General features: G+C 35.4%; 1 protein-coding gene across 1 annotated transcript in view; it reads left to right on the top strand.

Moving 5' to 3' along the window:
* LOC131154439 (lipoyl synthase, mitochondrial) overlaps positions 1 to 18,260 on the top strand; it is a 39,468-nt gene that overhangs the window by 1,101 nt on the left and 20,107 nt on the right. The window contains exon 2 of the mRNA XM_058107223.1: positions 1,158 to 1,369. Coding sequence (XP_057963206.1) covers positions 1,158 to 1,369 — 212 coding nt within the window. The remainder of the gene's footprint in view (positions 1 to 1,157; positions 1,370 to 18,260) is intronic.

Here is an 18,260-nt window from a genome sequence, read left to right as displayed (position 1 = left end):
CGAGGGAGACAAGTAGGCTAAACACGTTGACAATAAATAGTGAGTTTTACAATGATTGATGAACACTCACTCTCCCTAAAAAGGTTTTTATGTAATTATCATCTTAACATTAGGAAACATCAAAGTGACCAAGAAGTCATACTGTCTTATTTGACATACAATTAAATAAATACTGAAAAATAACCCTACACTAGCATTTACATGATGGAAACCCATCTAAAGCACACGAGACAAGCAGTCACAAGCAAGCATAATGCCCTGAACAAGCTTAGTTCGTGACACCGGGCAACGTTTCACTACAACTTTTGCTGCACTTGGCTTGCATCAATTTTTAGATCTTAAGGGCAAGAAAATGAATTTCCAACATGCTAAGCAAACCATATCAAAGCATACACCATTACACTTATAGTTGTAGGTAGTCTACATGGCCACCTTGGATGATGATATCCTCGTTTATTTCTTGGGTGGTTTGCACATTGGCCAACCTTTAGTATGTGATGTTCTTCAACATGTGAATTCTTCTTGAGAAGCTCCTCAATATCCTTTGACAAAGCTCGAACATAATGGGTTTTCCCACATGAAGCATGTGGAGAATAGCCTCGAGGGAGTCTGACTAAAAAATAATCCTTCTCAAACCCTTCTGCCAAGCGATTGCTAACCTCATTGCACACTTTAGTGGTATAGACATTTTGTATATTACTATTTATTTTTGTTATTATTACTCCTACTATTACTATTGCTGATGATCCTATAATAACAAAAACAACAACAATAGTTAATATAATTACTAGTATTGCCTTCGCCATTGTTTTTATTATTAAACACATGAAAGTACACTTTTATCACTTTCCTGTGGATTTCAAGGGCTTGGTTGAAAAAGTTGAACAATAGTTCTTGATCCCTTTGTAATAATTATTGTGTTGTTTTAAATTGCTTGAAAAGTGTTCAAGAAAAGAAAACTACTTTTATAAGGAGAGTGCTTCAATTTGTTTTGAGTATATAAAAGGAAGATTGAAAAGGAAGAAAAACTTTGTGCTCTGTGATATTTTATGATGTATGATTATTTCTTTAATTGGATTCAACATGTTGTAATTTTGGAGTTTTTTATGGCATGATGTTTCTTTGGAAATTCTGTTTTGTCTTATATTTACATTCAGATTCTGCAATGTCAAGACATCACGAACTCCTCCCCCACCAGATCCAAATGAACCCTCCAATGTTGCTGAGGCTATTGCATCCTGGGGTTTGGATTATGTGGTGATTACAAGTGTTGACCGAGATGATTTACCTGATCAAGGAAGTGGTCATTTTGCAGAGACAGTGCAGAAGTTGAAGGTGCTAAAGCCAAATATCCTGATAGAAGCTCTTGGTACAAATATTCTCTCTTGCTTTGATGAACAAATGCATTGTGTCGTCAATGTTGGCTACTTGGGCAAACATGCTGCGAATGCTAGTGATGTTTTGTGTAGTAGTGGTTGAGAAATAGTTACTCTTATTTTTTGTTAATACTTGTTATACATTGTTGACCCACAATCTATTATTTTAAGCTTTTAGATAAAGTGGTAATCTAACATGCTTTCAGAGCTGGTTATTAGGAGGTCTTGGGTTTAGTCTTGTTGCCCGGGTTTATTACGTGATGTTTAAATTGTGTGGTTATCTCTCCACTTCTTGTTAGGCTGCATGTGCATGGGAGTGTTTAATATTGACATACATTGTTGGCCCATAACTTAACAACTTAAGCTTTTAGGTAAAGTGGTGATCTAACATTGCCCAAATTAGGAACCGCCACCTTTCCCATTTAAATCTCAGATCTCCAAACATGAATTTACTTTAAGATCCAGTAGATTCTAATAGTTTTAAGTTTTAAGATCTGGTTATGTAGAACTTAAATGATATTTTTAAGAAACACAAGGTAAGAATAGTTAATGGCGTCTGAGATGCGAGACATGACTCATGAGTTTTCTCAAAGTGTTCTAGTGAAGGAAGAAGTGAGATAGTTCATCAGAGAAAATGAAGAAGGAGCTAAAAAGGAGATTCTTTCTAGAACAATATTGAAATGTGACTTAGCTGAACTTGAAGAACAAAATATTGGGTAGGTTGAAAGAGGAAATCGACATTGTGGTTAGTTTACAATCTTACTGGATTTTTAATTTAAATGATGTGAGGAAACTTACACTACAACAGAAAATTTTAAAAAAAAATACACTGAAGTTCAAAGAATTGATGTTAAGTCTAGAATCATGGAGAGCTCTTCAAGTAAGGGGTAAGGACAGATTGTTTTTGATTGTCCAAATTGCGAAGGGGTTTGTTTTCAAAGTAGATTTTGATAAAGCTTATGACAAAGTGAATTGAAGTTTCTTGGATAATGTCTTCGTGAAAAAGGGTCTTGGGGAGCATTGGCGTAGATGGGATTAGGGGCTGTTTGTCTAATGTGTGGTTCTTAGTTATTGTTAATGGTGAACCTAAATCTTGGTTTACTGCTTTAAGAGGCATTAGACAAGGAGACCTGTTATCCCCCTTTTTGTTTGTACTTGTAGTTGATGCTTTAAGTAAGATGGTGGATAGGGCGGTCGATAGAGGGTTGGTTAAAGGATAAGTGTGGGAATCGAGGGAGCGGTGGTTTCTCATCTTCAATTTGCTGATGATACCATTTTCTTTCTTGACGATCATAACTTGTTATTTAGAAGAATTTGGGGTATTCTTAATGTTTTTGAGAGACTTTCTAGGCTTAAGATTAATATGGGAAAAAGTGATTTAGTAGCCCTAAATGTGCCCTATGAGAGGACTTGAGATTGGGTAGGAGACACGAGGTGTGGTTTATTGGATTGGCTCCTAATTTATTTAGGGGTTCCATTGGGTTGGAATCCTAGAGGGGCGGATTTTTGGGATCTAGTAGTGGAGAGGATTATGAAGAGATTAGATGGTTGGAAAGGTGCCCTTTGCTCTTTTGGGGGTAGAATTACACTTATCCAGGCTTGTCTCTCTTGCATCCCTTTTGTATTTTTTTATTTGTTTTTAGAATTCGAGTTGGAGTCGTTAGCAAGCTTGAGAGAATTATGAGGGATTTTTTGTGGTCTGGTTTTGGGGGGGGGGGGGGGGTCATAGGGACCATTTAGTAAGTTGGGTGAAGGCTTGTAAGTCTAAAAAGGAGTGGGGTTTGGGTCTTGGTAACTTGGTGTCTAAAAACATGGCTCTTTTAGCTAAATGGTTGTAGCGCTTCTCCTTAGAAGATAATTCCCTATGACAGAGTTCTTCGTAGTAAGTTTGGATTGGATGAGAATGGGTGGGATACCAATGCTTGCTTGAGTTGTTCTTTGGGGAGTCCATGGAGGTCTAACTATTTTCACTCCTCACACTAGATTTGTAGTGGGGAGGGGATCCCATATTCGTTTTTGGAAAGACCTATGGCTTGGGAATGATTCTTTTCCCACTTCTTTTTCTTGTCTTTTTAGATTGTGCTCTCAGCCAAACAAAGTTATTTCTTTCTTTGTGGAAAATGGGAGTGGCTTTCCGGTATCTTGGAATCTTTATTTTAGGAGACCTTTGAACGATAGGGAGATGGTGGAGTTGACTTCCTTGTTGTCTGTATTGAACAATTGCAAATTATCCTTGGGAAGGGATGTTCGTTCTTGGTGTCTGGATCATTTAGGGGTGTTTTATTGTAAATATTTCTTTGATTTTTTGACCTATTCAAATTATCCCTTTCCTCTTTATTATGTTATTTGGAAGGTTAAACATCCCCCCAAAATTAAAGCGTTTACTTGGTTGGTTGTGCCTAAAAAAATTAATACCATAACTTGCTGCAGATTTGGAGACCTTTGAAGGCTCTCTCTTCAGATGTTTGCGTGCTCTATTATAGGAATTCTGAAACAGCCTCTCACCTCTTTTTGCATTATGATTTTGCATGGAGGGTTTGTAATAAATTGTTTGGTTTTATGGAAGAGAGTTGGTCTGCCCCTATTCAGTGGAAGACTTGTTAATCACTTCTTTTGCAGGCTTTGGAAGAAGGTTAGGGCAGCTTTATGGAAGTGTAGCAAGTATGCAGTTTTATGGGGTCTTTGGTTGGAACGTAATGCACAGATTTTTTCTTGGAAGAAGTTGAATTCATATTGGTGTGGGAAAAGATTCAGTTCTTGACTTCTTTATGGTGTATTGGGTTTGGAATTTTCAGAGAAGCTAGCTTTCAGGATTTAAATAGGGATTGGAAGAATTGGTTGGATTGATTTTTGTTTTTTGTTGTTTTAGTTTTTTTTGGGTTTGTCCTAGATTTTTTGGGAGATAACTTATTCCCCCACCTTGTAAATTCTTTGCCAATTAATGAATTTCTTTTGCTATAAAAAAAATTGTCCAAATTGCAAAATCTTCTTTATTCTAGAGGGAGATGGAAGATGGAGATGGCTCACCCACCTGTTTTGGTTAAGGAAAAAGAAGTGATTTATCCTAACCAAGGGGATTTGCATGTCACTTAAAGGGGTTTGAGTGTTGTCTTGAAGGAGATGAAGATTGGGTTTGGTGCAACATTTTTGACACGGATGCTACTCTAGTGGGAAGATTTGTGCTATTATTGATAGTTGATCTTGTGTTATTATTGTATCTATAGAAACTGTAGCAGAACGTGTCCTGTTTCGTTTCAATTGGTAAGGCGTACAATGATCATATTTGGTGTGATGTTATATCTATGGATGCATGTCATTTGTTACTTGGCTGTCCATGACACCATGACAAGATTACTTATTCTTTTGTGAAAGATGGTGTGACAAGATTATCTTGGGTCCTTCTAAACCTAAAATTATTTCTGAACATTTTAAGGGGGTGGAAATTAATTTGGTTACTTGTTCTGAATTAGAGAGGTGTTTGGGTGGTTTATAGACTAAATATGCTCTTGTTCTTTTTGAAGGAAATGTAGAAGTGAGTTGCCACTTGAAGTGCAACTTTTAGTTGATGAGTTCTATGATGTTGTTCCTGAAGATATACCTCCAAGTCTCCCTCCAATGCGAGACAGTTAGCATAGCATTGATTTCTTTCTTGGGTGCATGCTTCCCTAATGAGTCCAAAAGAGCTAGATGAGCTTATGGCAAAGGGCTTGGTGAGAGAGAGTAAGAATCCATGTGTTGAACCGTCCGTTCTTGTTCCCCAAAAGAATGGATCATGGCAAATGACTGCTAGTTCCTAATTTCTGACAACCCAATATCAAGAAATCATCTATAGAATTAGCTATTCTCATGTTTTTCTTTCTTGTCTTCAATTTGCATGTTGAAAGAAATTTGGAGTCCTGTAGGTTGGATTTGGAGAAGGCTTATGGGTATCATTGGAGGAAGTGAATCTAGGGATGCATCTCTTCAACTTCATTTTGTCCGTAATTGTTAATGGGGAGCCCAAAACTTGGTTAAGTGCAACAGTGCAACTAGGAGGCTTAGGCAAGGTCCTCTTTTTTCCTTTCTTATTTCTAAATGTGATTGATTCTTAAAGCTAGATTGTAATGTGCACTTAGGGGTTGTAGATTACTCTTAACCTTTGCATGGGGAGAGGTAAATGAGGTTTTAGATTTACAATTTTCTGTCTACTAATGGTACTATTTTTTTTTTGGAAGTGAATGTCATTACTGACTTTTGCTTTTGGGTTTTTTGAAGTGGTTTTAGAGATCAAGAACTCTGCCCGTGATGCATTTAATGCCCTAATTTTTTCACACATAGCCAGTCCCAAGCCCAGGTAAAGGAGGAGGGTTGCGTTAGGTAGTTAACAGTCAGCGTAAAATTTGTTAGATCACTATGATATGAATCCTTACCGAATATTTGCTGGGGCATCCCCTACGAGGGACGCGTTGCACTTGAACCACCCAGGTGTAGCGAAAAGTGGGCAAGGGTGGGCTAGGTCATTGCCTTGAAACGACGCGTTGTGTTGGCGCCTGGGTACGGTGTCAAATATGCGAGGGTTCCTGCATCATTCTGGACGTGGGCAGGTAAAGACGTTAGTTCAGGAAATTAGGATTAGATTAGCAACTTGGATTATAGGGACACTTATGGGTAAAAGTATGGAAATTGTGGATACAATGATTAGAAGAAAAATTAATATAATTTGTCTTCAAGAAACTAAGTGGGTGGGGGAGAAAGCTAGAGAAATTGATAAATCGGGATTTAAACTTTGGTACACTAGAAAAGAAAAACATAAGAATGGAGTAGGCATTATTTTAGCCAAAAACTTAAAAGATAGTGTTGTGGATGTAACTAGAGTAAGAGATAGAATAATAAAAATCAAGATGGTATTAGGACAAGAGATAATAAATATCATTAGTGCTTATGCTCCTCAAGTTGACTTAGCAGAAAATCTTAAGAGACAATTTTGGGAAGATATGGAAAGTATTAAACAAGGCATACTAGGGACTGAGAAAATATTTATAGGAGGAGATCTGAATGGACACGTTGGAAGAGATTATAAAATTATGAGAGGATACATAGATGATATGGATATGGAGACAAAAATGAGTCTGGGGAGATGATCTTAGACTTTGCTATGTCATATGATTTTAGTATAATGAATGCTTGCTTTAAGAAGAGAGAAGAACACTTAATAACCTTTAGAAGTGGACAAAATAGAAGTCAAATAGATTTTTTTTTAACTAGGAGGGCAGACCATTTATCATGCAAGGATTGTAAAGTTATTCTATGTGAAAGCCTAACCCCACAACATAGAGTTTTAGTGTTAGATATATGTATTAAAAAATGGAAGAAAAATGATAAAATAAACCAGTGTAAGAGAACTAGATGGTGAAACTTAAAAGGAGAAAATATAATAAAATTTAAAGATAAAATGATCAAATATGGGGATTGGATCATAGAGGATGTGATAGATACAAATACTCTTTGGAATAGATTAGCTAGCTCTATTAAAAAGATAGCCAAAAAGATTTTAGGTGAATCAAGAGGAAGATTTTTGAATAGCAAAGAGCTTTGGTGGTGGGATAAAGATGTACAAAAAATCATAAAGACAAAAAGAATTTGGTATAAAACGTGGCAAAAATGTAGAAACAGAGATAATTTTGAAAAATATAAGGAGGCAAGAAAAGATGCAAATAAGGCCGTTAGTGAAGCTAAATATAGATAATTTAATAGTTTGTATGATTGATTAGGTATAAAAGAAGGGGAAAGAGATATATTTAAACTTGCTAAAGCTAGAGAAAGGAAGAGCAAAGACTTAGGAAATGTAAAATGTATAAAAAGTGAGGATGATATTGTCTTGGTTAAGGACAAAGATAAAGAAAGATGGCGAAGTTACTTTAGTAAATTGTTTAATGAAAACCAAATAGAAGGCTTAAACTTAGAATTGTCAAATGAGGAAAAGACTAAAAATATAAAATTTATTTGCAAAATTAGAGTTAACAAAGTTAAGTTTACACTAAAAAAGATGAAAAATGGAAAAGTTATGGGACCAGATAACATCCCAATTGAAGTTTGGAAGTGCTTGGGTGATAACGGAATTATATGATTAACTAATTTATTTAATACAATCGTAAAAACTAAGAAAATGCCAGATGAATGGAGGAAAAACACTTTAATACCTATATACAAAAATAAAGGAGATATTCAAAATTGTAATAACTATCGTGGAATTAAACTTATGAGTCATATGATGAAACTATGGGAAATAGTAGTTGAACAAAGATTAAGGTTAGAAACGAAGATCTCAAAAAATCAATTTGGTTTTATGCCTGGGAAATCTACCACAAAAGCTATTTATCTTTTAAGAAGATTAATGGAAAAGTTTAGGGAAAAGAAGAGAGACTTGCATATGATATTTATTGACCTTGAGAAAGCATATGATAGGATACTTAGGGAAGTTCTATGGTGGGTTTTAGAAAAAAAAAAAGGGTGTATGTTGTAGGTATACCGATGTCATTAAGGATATGTGCGATGGAGTAATGACTAATGTAAGGACTATAGATGGAGAAACTAGAGAATTTCCAATTACCATAGGTGTACATCAAGGATCTGCTTTAAGTCCTTATCCTTTTGCTCTAGTGATGGACCAATTGACTAAGAGTATTCAAAAGGAGGTTCTATGGTGTATGTTGTTTGTAGATGATATTGTATTAATTGACGAAATTAGGGACGGAGTAGAGACTGAGTTAGAATTATGGAGCGAAGCTTTGGAATCTAGAGACTTTAGGATAAGTAGAAATAAAACAGAATATATGAAATGTAATTTTAGTAATAATAAGAGGAATATTGGAGACAAAGTTAAACTTGAAGATGAAGAAATAAATAGCACTTGTAGATTTCGATACCTTGGATCTATTATGCATGCTGAAGGAGAAATTGAAGATGATGTAATGCTTAGAGTTAAAGTAGGTTGGATAAAATGGAGAAGTGCTTCAAGTGTGCTATGTGATCGTAGAATACCCTTAAAATTGAAAGGGAAGTTTTATAGGACGGCTATAAGACCAACTATGCTATATGGATCGGAATGTTGGGCGACGAAGAAACATAATATTCAAAAAGTAAAAGTTGCCGAGATGAGAATGCTTAGATGGATGAGTGGTATAACATTGAAAGAAAAATTAACGAATGAACATATTCGTGGTAAGTTAGGTGTAGCTCCTATAGAAGATAAGATAAGGGAGGGATGACTCAGATGGTATGGACACTTGTAACGTAGGCCACATAGTGCACCTGTAAGGAAGCGTGACTTAGTTACTGTGGGGGGCAGTAAAAGGGGTAGGGGTAGACCTAAAATAACTTGAGAGGAGGTAGTGAGTAAGGATTTAATATCCTTGAATCTATCAAAAGAAATGGTCCATGATCGCATAAATTGGCGGAAAATGATTTATATAACCGACCCCACTTAGTTGGACTAAGGCTTGGTTTTGTTGTTGTTGTCGTTGTTTTAGAGATCAAGAGTAATGTGGTTGGTAGGAGTGTAATCGTTTAGTACGATTTTGATAAAAACTGGACACTAAATTAAACCAATTTGTTTTTAAAATTTAAAACCAATATTGAATTTGTCGCAATGTCTCGGAAAAGGGTCCAAAATGGCGAGAAATAATAATATTATAAGTTCGATGGAGTCGCCACTAACCTGTTATTTACCTAGGTGCTGTTAATTCACCTAATTACTAATGGATTAATATCTAAACTAATCATGGACCAAGGAATCAGTAGTCTCAGTCTGTATTTACTAGAGTTGGGATTGAGAGTTTAGTTATGCGAGAAGAGGGTACTAGCACCCCCTACACACCCATTTTACAAATGGTACCTAATTAAATATGAATTATCCTAAATTGAATCTAATTGGAGCAAAGGTTAGAGAACCTTCTTCTACTAGGTGGAGAATTGATCATGAGAATGGGGGAAAAAGGAAAATCAGAAAATGGGATAAGATGAAAGAGAAGCTGAAGGCTCAATTCCTACCCTAGGACTATGAGCTAACCTTGTACCTAAGGGTTAAAAACGTGAGGCAGCATGGGAATTTAGTCAAAGAGTACACTTGGGAGTTTCATAGTCTTTCATTGAGGTGTAATCTTGCTGAAAGCAATGCTGAAAGGGTTATTTGCTATGTGAGTGGTCTCAAGATGACCACACAAGACCAAGTACGCTTGCAATGCCCTTATAAGGTGGGTGATGCCTATCAGCTTGTACTAGAAGTTGTGTCACAACTTACCTTCAACATGCGTAAGAAACTTGGGATAGAGCACAGCAGTGGTGCATCAACTATTAACTCCTTTAAAATAAATAAATAAATAAATAAAAATCTAAAGGGAAAATGAAAAATAAAGTGCGATTTATGAATGTCTAAGAATACCTCTAAAGGAGGAGATTTTATTAGATAAATCTCCCTCAGAACGAATATAGGTGAGGTTTGAAATACTTTTTTACTCTTTGTTACTTAAATCATTGGGACATATACACACAAAAATAGAATATATACAGATAATAGTAAAAAATCATCAAATTTGAGCAAAAAGAGTCTTTAATATATTCCCAATTTTTTCTGAAAATTTTATAGATTTTTTCTAAAAATTTTTCAACTTTTTCTTTTCTAAATTTTTTTTTGGATTTTTAAAGTCTTTCTTCATTTTTTGGTATTTTTATTTTTCCATTTTTTTTATTTGAGTCAAAATAACTCAAATATTTTATTTATTTATTTTATTTATTTTTTTAAAATACTTTTTTTGATTTTTAAAAAAAATTAAAAATCAATTTTAAAAAAATTAAATTGAACCGGTGGTTCAAAAATCAGACCGGTTGAACCGGTCTGACCCGATTGGAGTGGGCCATGTGTCTGCCAGCCATGAGAAACGTGGCTTTATTTTATTATTTTTTATTTTTTTGAGTTTATTGTAGCAAGGTGACGTCACCTGCCAAGTAGTGATTTTTTATTTATTTATTTTTTTTTTGAATTTTCTATAGTAAAGTGACGTCACCTACCGCATGGTGATTGGTATGACCCGCCATGTGGCGATTTCTGGTTGGCTATGGAAGTTTGACACGGTGTGGTAACAAATTCGGCCGTTCGGATAAAACACAGACTGGACGGTTAGGATTGCGCCACTTCGCCTTCTTAAGGCGTGATCTTGGTTGGGTTGGTTGGTTTGGATTTGACTATGTTTGAAATGGGCCAAGAGCATGGGTTGATGGGCTTGAATTTAAGATTGGGCTGCAGGATAATTGGGCATTGGGCTTGAATTTAATTAAATAGGCTGCAGGACAATTGGGTTTGGCTTGGATTTAATTAAATGGGCTGCAAGACAATTGGGCTAGGCTTGGATTTAATTAAATGGGGCTCAACCAATTGGGCCAAGTCCAATAGGTGCAAATTGGGAAACTAGCTCATTGGTTTTAGTTTAGTCGGGCTTGGGATTGGGTTAAAGATCAATGATCAATGGACTTAGGTCCAAGTTGGACTTGGGTCTTGGGTCTTCGGATCAACTAATTAAGATTTGGGTTGAGTTGACTCATATTTGGGTCAGATCTTGCGTAATCGGGTATGGCTGTTTGGATCTAGGTTATTGAATCCGGATGTGGGTAATCAATCCGGATTAAAATTCCTATTTGCATTCAATTCACAAAATTTTGAATTTAAAATTTTGCAATTTTAATCATCCAAGAAACGAAACAGAACTAAATAAAATTAAAGAAACCAACCTTTGCCTTTTAACTCCAATCTTTAAGTCTGCTATTTGAATCTCCACTGCCAATTTTTCCACTACTTTTGCAATTCAAGCTTCTTGATCTTCTATCTTCCTTCACCTTCTCAACTTCAAGCACTTAAACTCTTAGCAATTCTTAAGCAATTCTTCTTTATGTTCGTTTGTGTCTCTCATCCTTAGAAGCCCACTATTTATAGGCTTGGGGGATCAATTCAATCAATTCTGATTTGATCAATTAGCACCTAATTTGATCAATAAAAATTGAATTGAATTGATTAATTTGTGCTTGCATTAAACCATACTTTCACCACATGTTTCGTATGTAAATTCCCATATATCTAATTTGTTTTTTCCTTTTGTGCTTCTAAGTTTAAAGATGAAGATGCTGGCCCAATTTATTTCATTTTTTGTTTTTTTTTATGTATTCAATTTTTTTCCCCATGTATTCAGTTTTTTTTTTTTCTTGTATTTTTTCATTTTATTGCATTAATAAATTCTGCCCATTTGTGTTACATAAGCCTTGGACAAAATTGGGCGTCTACAAAACCTATAGTTGATCATTTTGTAAATAAAAAATCAACTATCGGTTAATCAATTCAATTTGTGTGGTCTATTATTTGATGATCCAAAAAAATTTATTAATATCAAATTGGTCAATTTTTTTTTTAAATTGTTAAAATATAGAGACCACAAAAAAAGTGCTGTCAAAGTTGAATTGAATGGGTCTAACAAAAATGTGCATATCAAAGAAAACACAGAGTTTGAAGGGGTTTAAAGAGGAGGGGAGGCCCCCCACATCATCCACCATGATGTGGGATGAGGTGCGACCCAAAAGCCTTATGCGCTTGGATTGCACATGTGAAGTGGGTGGATTACGCAGTACACAAGAAAAGGTTATTTCAATTTCATAATTTTATTGTATTTTTCATAAAATCTAGAGTAGTTTTGCTAGGGTCATATCTTCGATATTATTATGTAGGAAGCAAGATTTTAGGGTATTATTATTTAGGAAGCTAGTATTTTAGTTAATTTAGGTTCTTAAATTAGTTTCCCTTATCTTCCAAGTATTGTATTAGTTTTATAGAAACTTGAATTGAGAATAAAAATTGTTCAATGATGGCGCTCTCATCAAGGGTTATTAGAGCAGATTTTGAGAAGGTTTACGATGTCAGTGTTGTGTTAGTTAACAAAGTTTGCAATTTTAACTTAAATCCCCGCAGTTGTCAGTGCTCAACAAGGTTGTTTGTGAGTTTCCACTTAAACTTTTAGGGTTCATGGTTGTTGGTTTTTGTTTCAATCATATCTTCAATATTATTATCTAGGAAGTGAGATTCTAGGGTATTATTATTTAGGAAACTAGTTTTTAGTTATCTAGGGGCCATTTGGTACCACTGCCAAGAATTGGAGAAACAGAAACTAGAAACGAAAACTAAAAACCAGAAACAGAAACTAAAAGCTAGAAACTTATTCGGTTAACATTTATAAAACTAATACAAATTAAAAACTTAATTAAAAAATGTTCATTTTCATCTTTAAATCAAATAATATTATAAAAATATAATTAAAATAATAAAATTACAAATAATGAACATTAATTTTACTTAATTGTTCTACTTCCAAAATTTATTTTACAATAAAAATTTATTGGACTTGACTATTGAAAAATAGTAAAAGTATTTTGTAATTGGCTTTTCTACTATTTTTTTAATTTATATATATTTTTATTTTCATTATATTTAAAGTCATATGATCATTTGATTTTGATTTTAATTTAATAGTGTATAAAATTAATAATTTAATCCAAGAACTATTTCAGGATATTTAAATTTTAGGCAATAGGTTGCCAAACGAACTAAAAACCATAAAATCTAGTTTTCAGTGTTTTGGCAAATAGCTGAAAACCGGCATCAGAAACAGAAAATTGATAAAATAAACAAATGCGTTTTTATAATCTGTTTCTTCATTGTGGAGAAACAAAAAAAATAGAAAACGGCAATGATAACAAACAGGCCCTTAGGTTTCTTAAATTAGTTTCTTTTTTTTCCAAGCATTGTAAGCCTATAAAAAAGCAGCCCTTCTATGTACTAGTTTGATGGTAAATAGTATTGAGAATTAAATGGTCAGACATTGGTCTTGCATCAAGTCATATGAGGGCAGACCTGTCATTTTTTTCTGGCAGGATTTGCTAGTTCAATTCAAATTGCCGTGTCTGTCTGTGTTTGACAGGGTTGTCTGCAAGTTAAGTCTCAAACTTGTAGGGTTTAAGATTTTGGCTTAGATTGCCTTGCGTTGCCTCTACCTCTGCCTCCACCACCATAACCATTTTCCAACCAGCTGCTGGACTATTTAGAAAAATTTTTACTTTTGCGGCCCAAACTACTTTATTGGGCAGCCTCTCTACCTATTGCTGCAGTACCCAGAGCCAGAGAACTCCTTTTGGGAGTACATTTGTTGTTCTGATTACTTTTCTCAGGAGCGTACACAAGCCTAATTGGATTGGATGTCCTTGCCTTTTGTCGTTGGTTAACAATGTTCCTCTGTCAGTCCTTTATCTTCGTGTGTGACTTACTCCTTCACTGATGATTCAGGAGGTTGGCATCCACAAGAAGCTCATTGTCAACAGGGAATCTCAAACAAATTCCCTCTGGGGCTATGATGAGGGATGCTGCAATAGAGCTTCTCTCACTGTCAACTTCGGGCGACTTAAGGAATAGCCCTTCAACAAAGAAGAAATTCTAAAAGCATCTGGAATCGTATTAAACTGAAACCCTGCCATCAGGACCAAAAAGGGGGGGGGGGGGGGGACAAGGAAAAGTAGCGGTTAACTTCACCTCAGCATTGGACAAATTGGATTCTAGGATTCTATGCTTCACAACCTATGGCGGGCGGGGAGGGGGGGGGGGGGACTGTGATCCGAATCAAAACTTGCCAATTCAATAATGTCCTGGATTGATGGGGTTCGGATCCAAATCTCTAAAAGTGACTAAAATTAGTTAAAAATTTTGATTGAAAAATCATATGAAAATATTCTGAAAAATTAAAACAAATTGTAAGAAAAAATTGCAAATTGAGTTTTGCTTGAACCTTGAAGGTAGAAACCTAGAACAGAGATGCAATTGCTGCCAGAGAACTGCTTAGAAGCCTGCAATGGTGAGGAGAGGATTTATGCTGCTCTGAAGCATGCGACACATAGACAAGGCTTCGGCGTCATGCTGCTCACCTGCTGTTAAGAGGGAGAGAGATGCTTTGGCTTCCTGCTGCTTGCCTGCTGTTGTGAGAGAGAGAGAGAGAGAGCTGTTTCAGTCGCAAGAGAGTGAATTGACTTTTCAGCTCCCATTTTTTAATTTTTTACAGGCAGTGGAATGCCAAACATCTGCCCTTGCAAGCTGTATAGCTGGAAATGATTAATTTTAATTTTTCTATTAATTTGTTTATTTAAAGAGTCCCACAAATCTGTTTATTTAGTAGTTAGAAAAAATTAAGACACTAGTTTATATTAAAAGAAATAAGTTAATTTACTAGGTAATTACTCTTCATTTAAGAAAAATAGAGATGTACTTATATTTCTGCAGAAATTTTGTAAAAACAAATTGAAAATGTAAAAAAAAAATAATTGTAATTGTTTGAATAATTGGGTAAATTGGAAGCCCTATTCACAATGATAGGTCTCTCCCTCTATTTATAATATTTGTCAAGTACATTCAAATAACCATAATACCCTTTCTAACTCTCACTTATTAACATAAAACTAACACGCTAATAATGCTACATTAACACTCTCCCTCAAGTTGGAGCATATATACAATATGCTTCTAGCTTGTTACAAATGGATTTAACATGAGCATGCCCCAATGCTTTAGTCTATAAATCTCCAAGATGCAAATTAGACTTCACATAAGTGGTGGTAATGAGCTTCTGTACACATTCTCAATGTATGGAGTTGATGTGTGATAGTCAAGCTGCCATTCATATTGCTTCTAACCTAGTTCTTCCAACATGTTTTTCAAACAAACAAGGTCACGTTTAGTGTTTGCCATGGCCCTATATTCTGATTCAACACTTGACTTGACCACCACAGTTCGCTTCTTACTCCTCCAAGAAACCAAATTACCACCAACAAAGGTTTAGTACTTGGTTATGGATCTTCAGTTGGAAGATGACCTGTCCTATTCTTGATATAAGAGACATCTTCTAGGTGCATCTTTGAGATATCTCAAGATGCAAATTATTGTATCCCAGTGACTTGCTCTTGGAGAATTAAGAAACTGGCTCCCAACACTTGTTGCAAAAGATATATTTGGAAGCCTTTCAACAAGTCTCCGATATCGTCTTTGGTTGGGCAACAAATCATCCATATCTGACACTAGCTTATTGTTAGGATCCATAGGTGTATCAATAGGTTTGGATTGCAACATCCGGTCTCTTCTAAAAGATCAAGAACAAACTTCCTTTGTGACAAGATGTTTCCCATACAAGGTCTCGATAATTCTATCGCCAAGAAGTACTTGAAAGATTCCAAATCCTTGGCTTGAAATTTAGTTTGCAGGAAATGCTGGCTCTCAACACTTGTTGCGAAAGATATATTTGGCAGCTTTCCAACAAGTCTCTGATATTGTCTTTCGTTGGGTAACAAATCACCCATATCTGCACTAGCTTACTGTTAGGATCCATAGGAGTATCAACAGGTTTGGATTGTAACATCCAGTCTCATCTAAAAGATCAAGAACATTCTTCCTTTGTGACAAGATGTTTCCTATACAAGGTCTCAATACTTCTATCCCTAAGAACTACTTCAATGATTCCAAATCTTTGGCGTGAAATTTAGTCTGCAGGAAATGCTTTATGCTCTGGATACCTTGATCATCATCACTTGTAATTACAATATTATCCACGTACACCAGAAGCAGATTCTTGCCAAAGGGAGTATGATGATAAAATACAGAATGATCTATTGCACACCATTAAAGGCCAAACTCAAGTACTACAACACTGAATTGACCAAATCATGCCTTGGGAGATTGTTTTAAACCATAGAATGGCTTCTTGAGTTGACATACTTTGCTTGACTCTTCTTAAGCAACAAATTCAAGTGTTTGCTCCATGTAGACTTCCTAAAGATCACCATGTAGGAAATCATTCTTCGCATCTAATTGATGTGGAGGCTAATGACAGTTGGTGGTTAAGGAGATGAACAAATGTACTGAGGCAAATTTGGTGACAGGGGGAGAATGTGTTTGAATATTCCAAACCATAGTTACCAGAAAATGCTAACACTCTAGTGAATCACATATTGTTACGAACTTTCCAAAATGTGGTACATCTTTGTCTAGAGCACTAAATATAATGATCCTACGTTTTAGTTCAATATTTTTCACATAACTTTTTTATAGGTAGAAGTGGGAATCATCACATTTTAGCTCTATTTTTATCATTTTAATCTATTCCACAATAGAAACTCTTTTCTAGATTTAGAAACAACTCAACGTCCTCTCTAAATACAAGTGTCGTTACACTTTTTTCACCAATATATTTAATTAAGTATGACCCTAATGTTCCACATTTTAGAACATGTGTTGTACTGCGATCCCATTCCACAAACCAAGTTGTTCCATGTTCTAGGTAACATTGGTCCAAACCATACACTAGAGTATGCCTCTTAGCGACAAGGCAGGCTTTCAATTGAGCCACATAACCATTTGGATTGACCTTTGTTGTGTACACTGTACACCCAACAACAACCAACCACAAACTTATCAGGAGGAAAAGGTATCAACTCCCAAGTATCATTATCTTGTAGCATATGCCTCTCTTCTATCGTTGCATTCCTCCACCTATAGTGGGATGGGACTTTAGAAATAGATTTTGGAAGAGCAACATAAGACAAAGTACTAATAAATTAGTTGTATGAGGGTGACAAGAAATCATAACAAACAAAATCAGAAATTGGATGTTGGGTACAGGTTCATTTACTTTCTCTAACAAAAATAGGAGGATCAACCACTTGGGAAATAAAATCATTTGACGAGGGAACTAGAGGCATAGAAGTGGAAGTTGGAGGAGGCTCTCCTCCCTTGAGTTGCCGTGTCTACACTTGCAAATTGGGATGATCTAAATGATGAGGACTCAAATTTAATGAAGATGTAGGAGGATTGGTGAAGAAAATTGGTTTGGATTGAAAAGCCTAGGCGGAGGAAGGGACTCATCAAAGTCAATAGAACTAAAGAAATCAAAATAGTATGGTGTGGACTCAAAATAGGTGACATTAGCTGAGACAAAGAAAAGATGTAAAGCAGGGCTATAACATTGATATCCTTTTTGAGTATAGGAAAAACCTAGAAAAATACATTTGATATCACGAGGATCCAACTTATCTGTTCTTGGCTTTAATTGATGAAAAAAGGACACATAAGTAAATATAAAGCGAGGAAGGGAGAACAATGGAGCCTAAGGGAAGACAATTGAATATGGAATTTTACCACCTAGAGAGCAAGCGATTAGAGGGTAAGCGATTAGGACAACAATACCCTAGAAAACTGTGGAGGCGTTCATTTGATAGAATATGGTTCGAGTGAATTCGAGAATATGTCTATTTTTCTGCTCTGCAACTCATTTTTTTATGAAGTGTGGGCACAAGATGACTGATGGATCATGCTAGAGTAAAAAATATAGGTAGCAAGTTGAGTATTGAAGTATTTCTTAGCATTATCACTGCAAAGTATCTAGACTAGCATATTGAACTCAATCCTTATTTGAGAATAGGTGGCACGAAAGATATTAAACAACTTACAATGGTCTTTCATTTTAAATACAACCAAGTCATTTTGGAATAGTCATTGACAAAATAACAAATTACCGAAACCCCAACTTTTGACGTGACACGACTAGGACCCCAAACATTGGAATGGACTAACATGAAAGGGCTAACGACTCTTTTATTGACTTGGAAAGCAAAGGGAACACGGTGATGCTTTCCTAATTGACAAGACTCACATTCAAGCTTAGACATAGAACTCAAAGTAGGAATTAACTATTTTAACTTGTCCAATGATGGACCAAGGTGACAATGGGTTTGATGTGGTGTGGCAGCGGCACTATAGACTATAGGAGAAGAGTTTGA

Source organism: Malania oleifera, chromosome 4 (assembly GCF_029873635.1).
Source record: "Malania oleifera isolate guangnan ecotype guangnan chromosome 4, ASM2987363v1, whole genome shotgun sequence".
Lineage (NCBI taxonomy): Eukaryota > Viridiplantae > Streptophyta > Magnoliopsida > Santalales > Ximeniaceae > Malania > Malania oleifera.
Note: the sequence above shows the minus strand (reverse complement) of the source record. Positions and strands in the feature narration are given on the sequence as shown.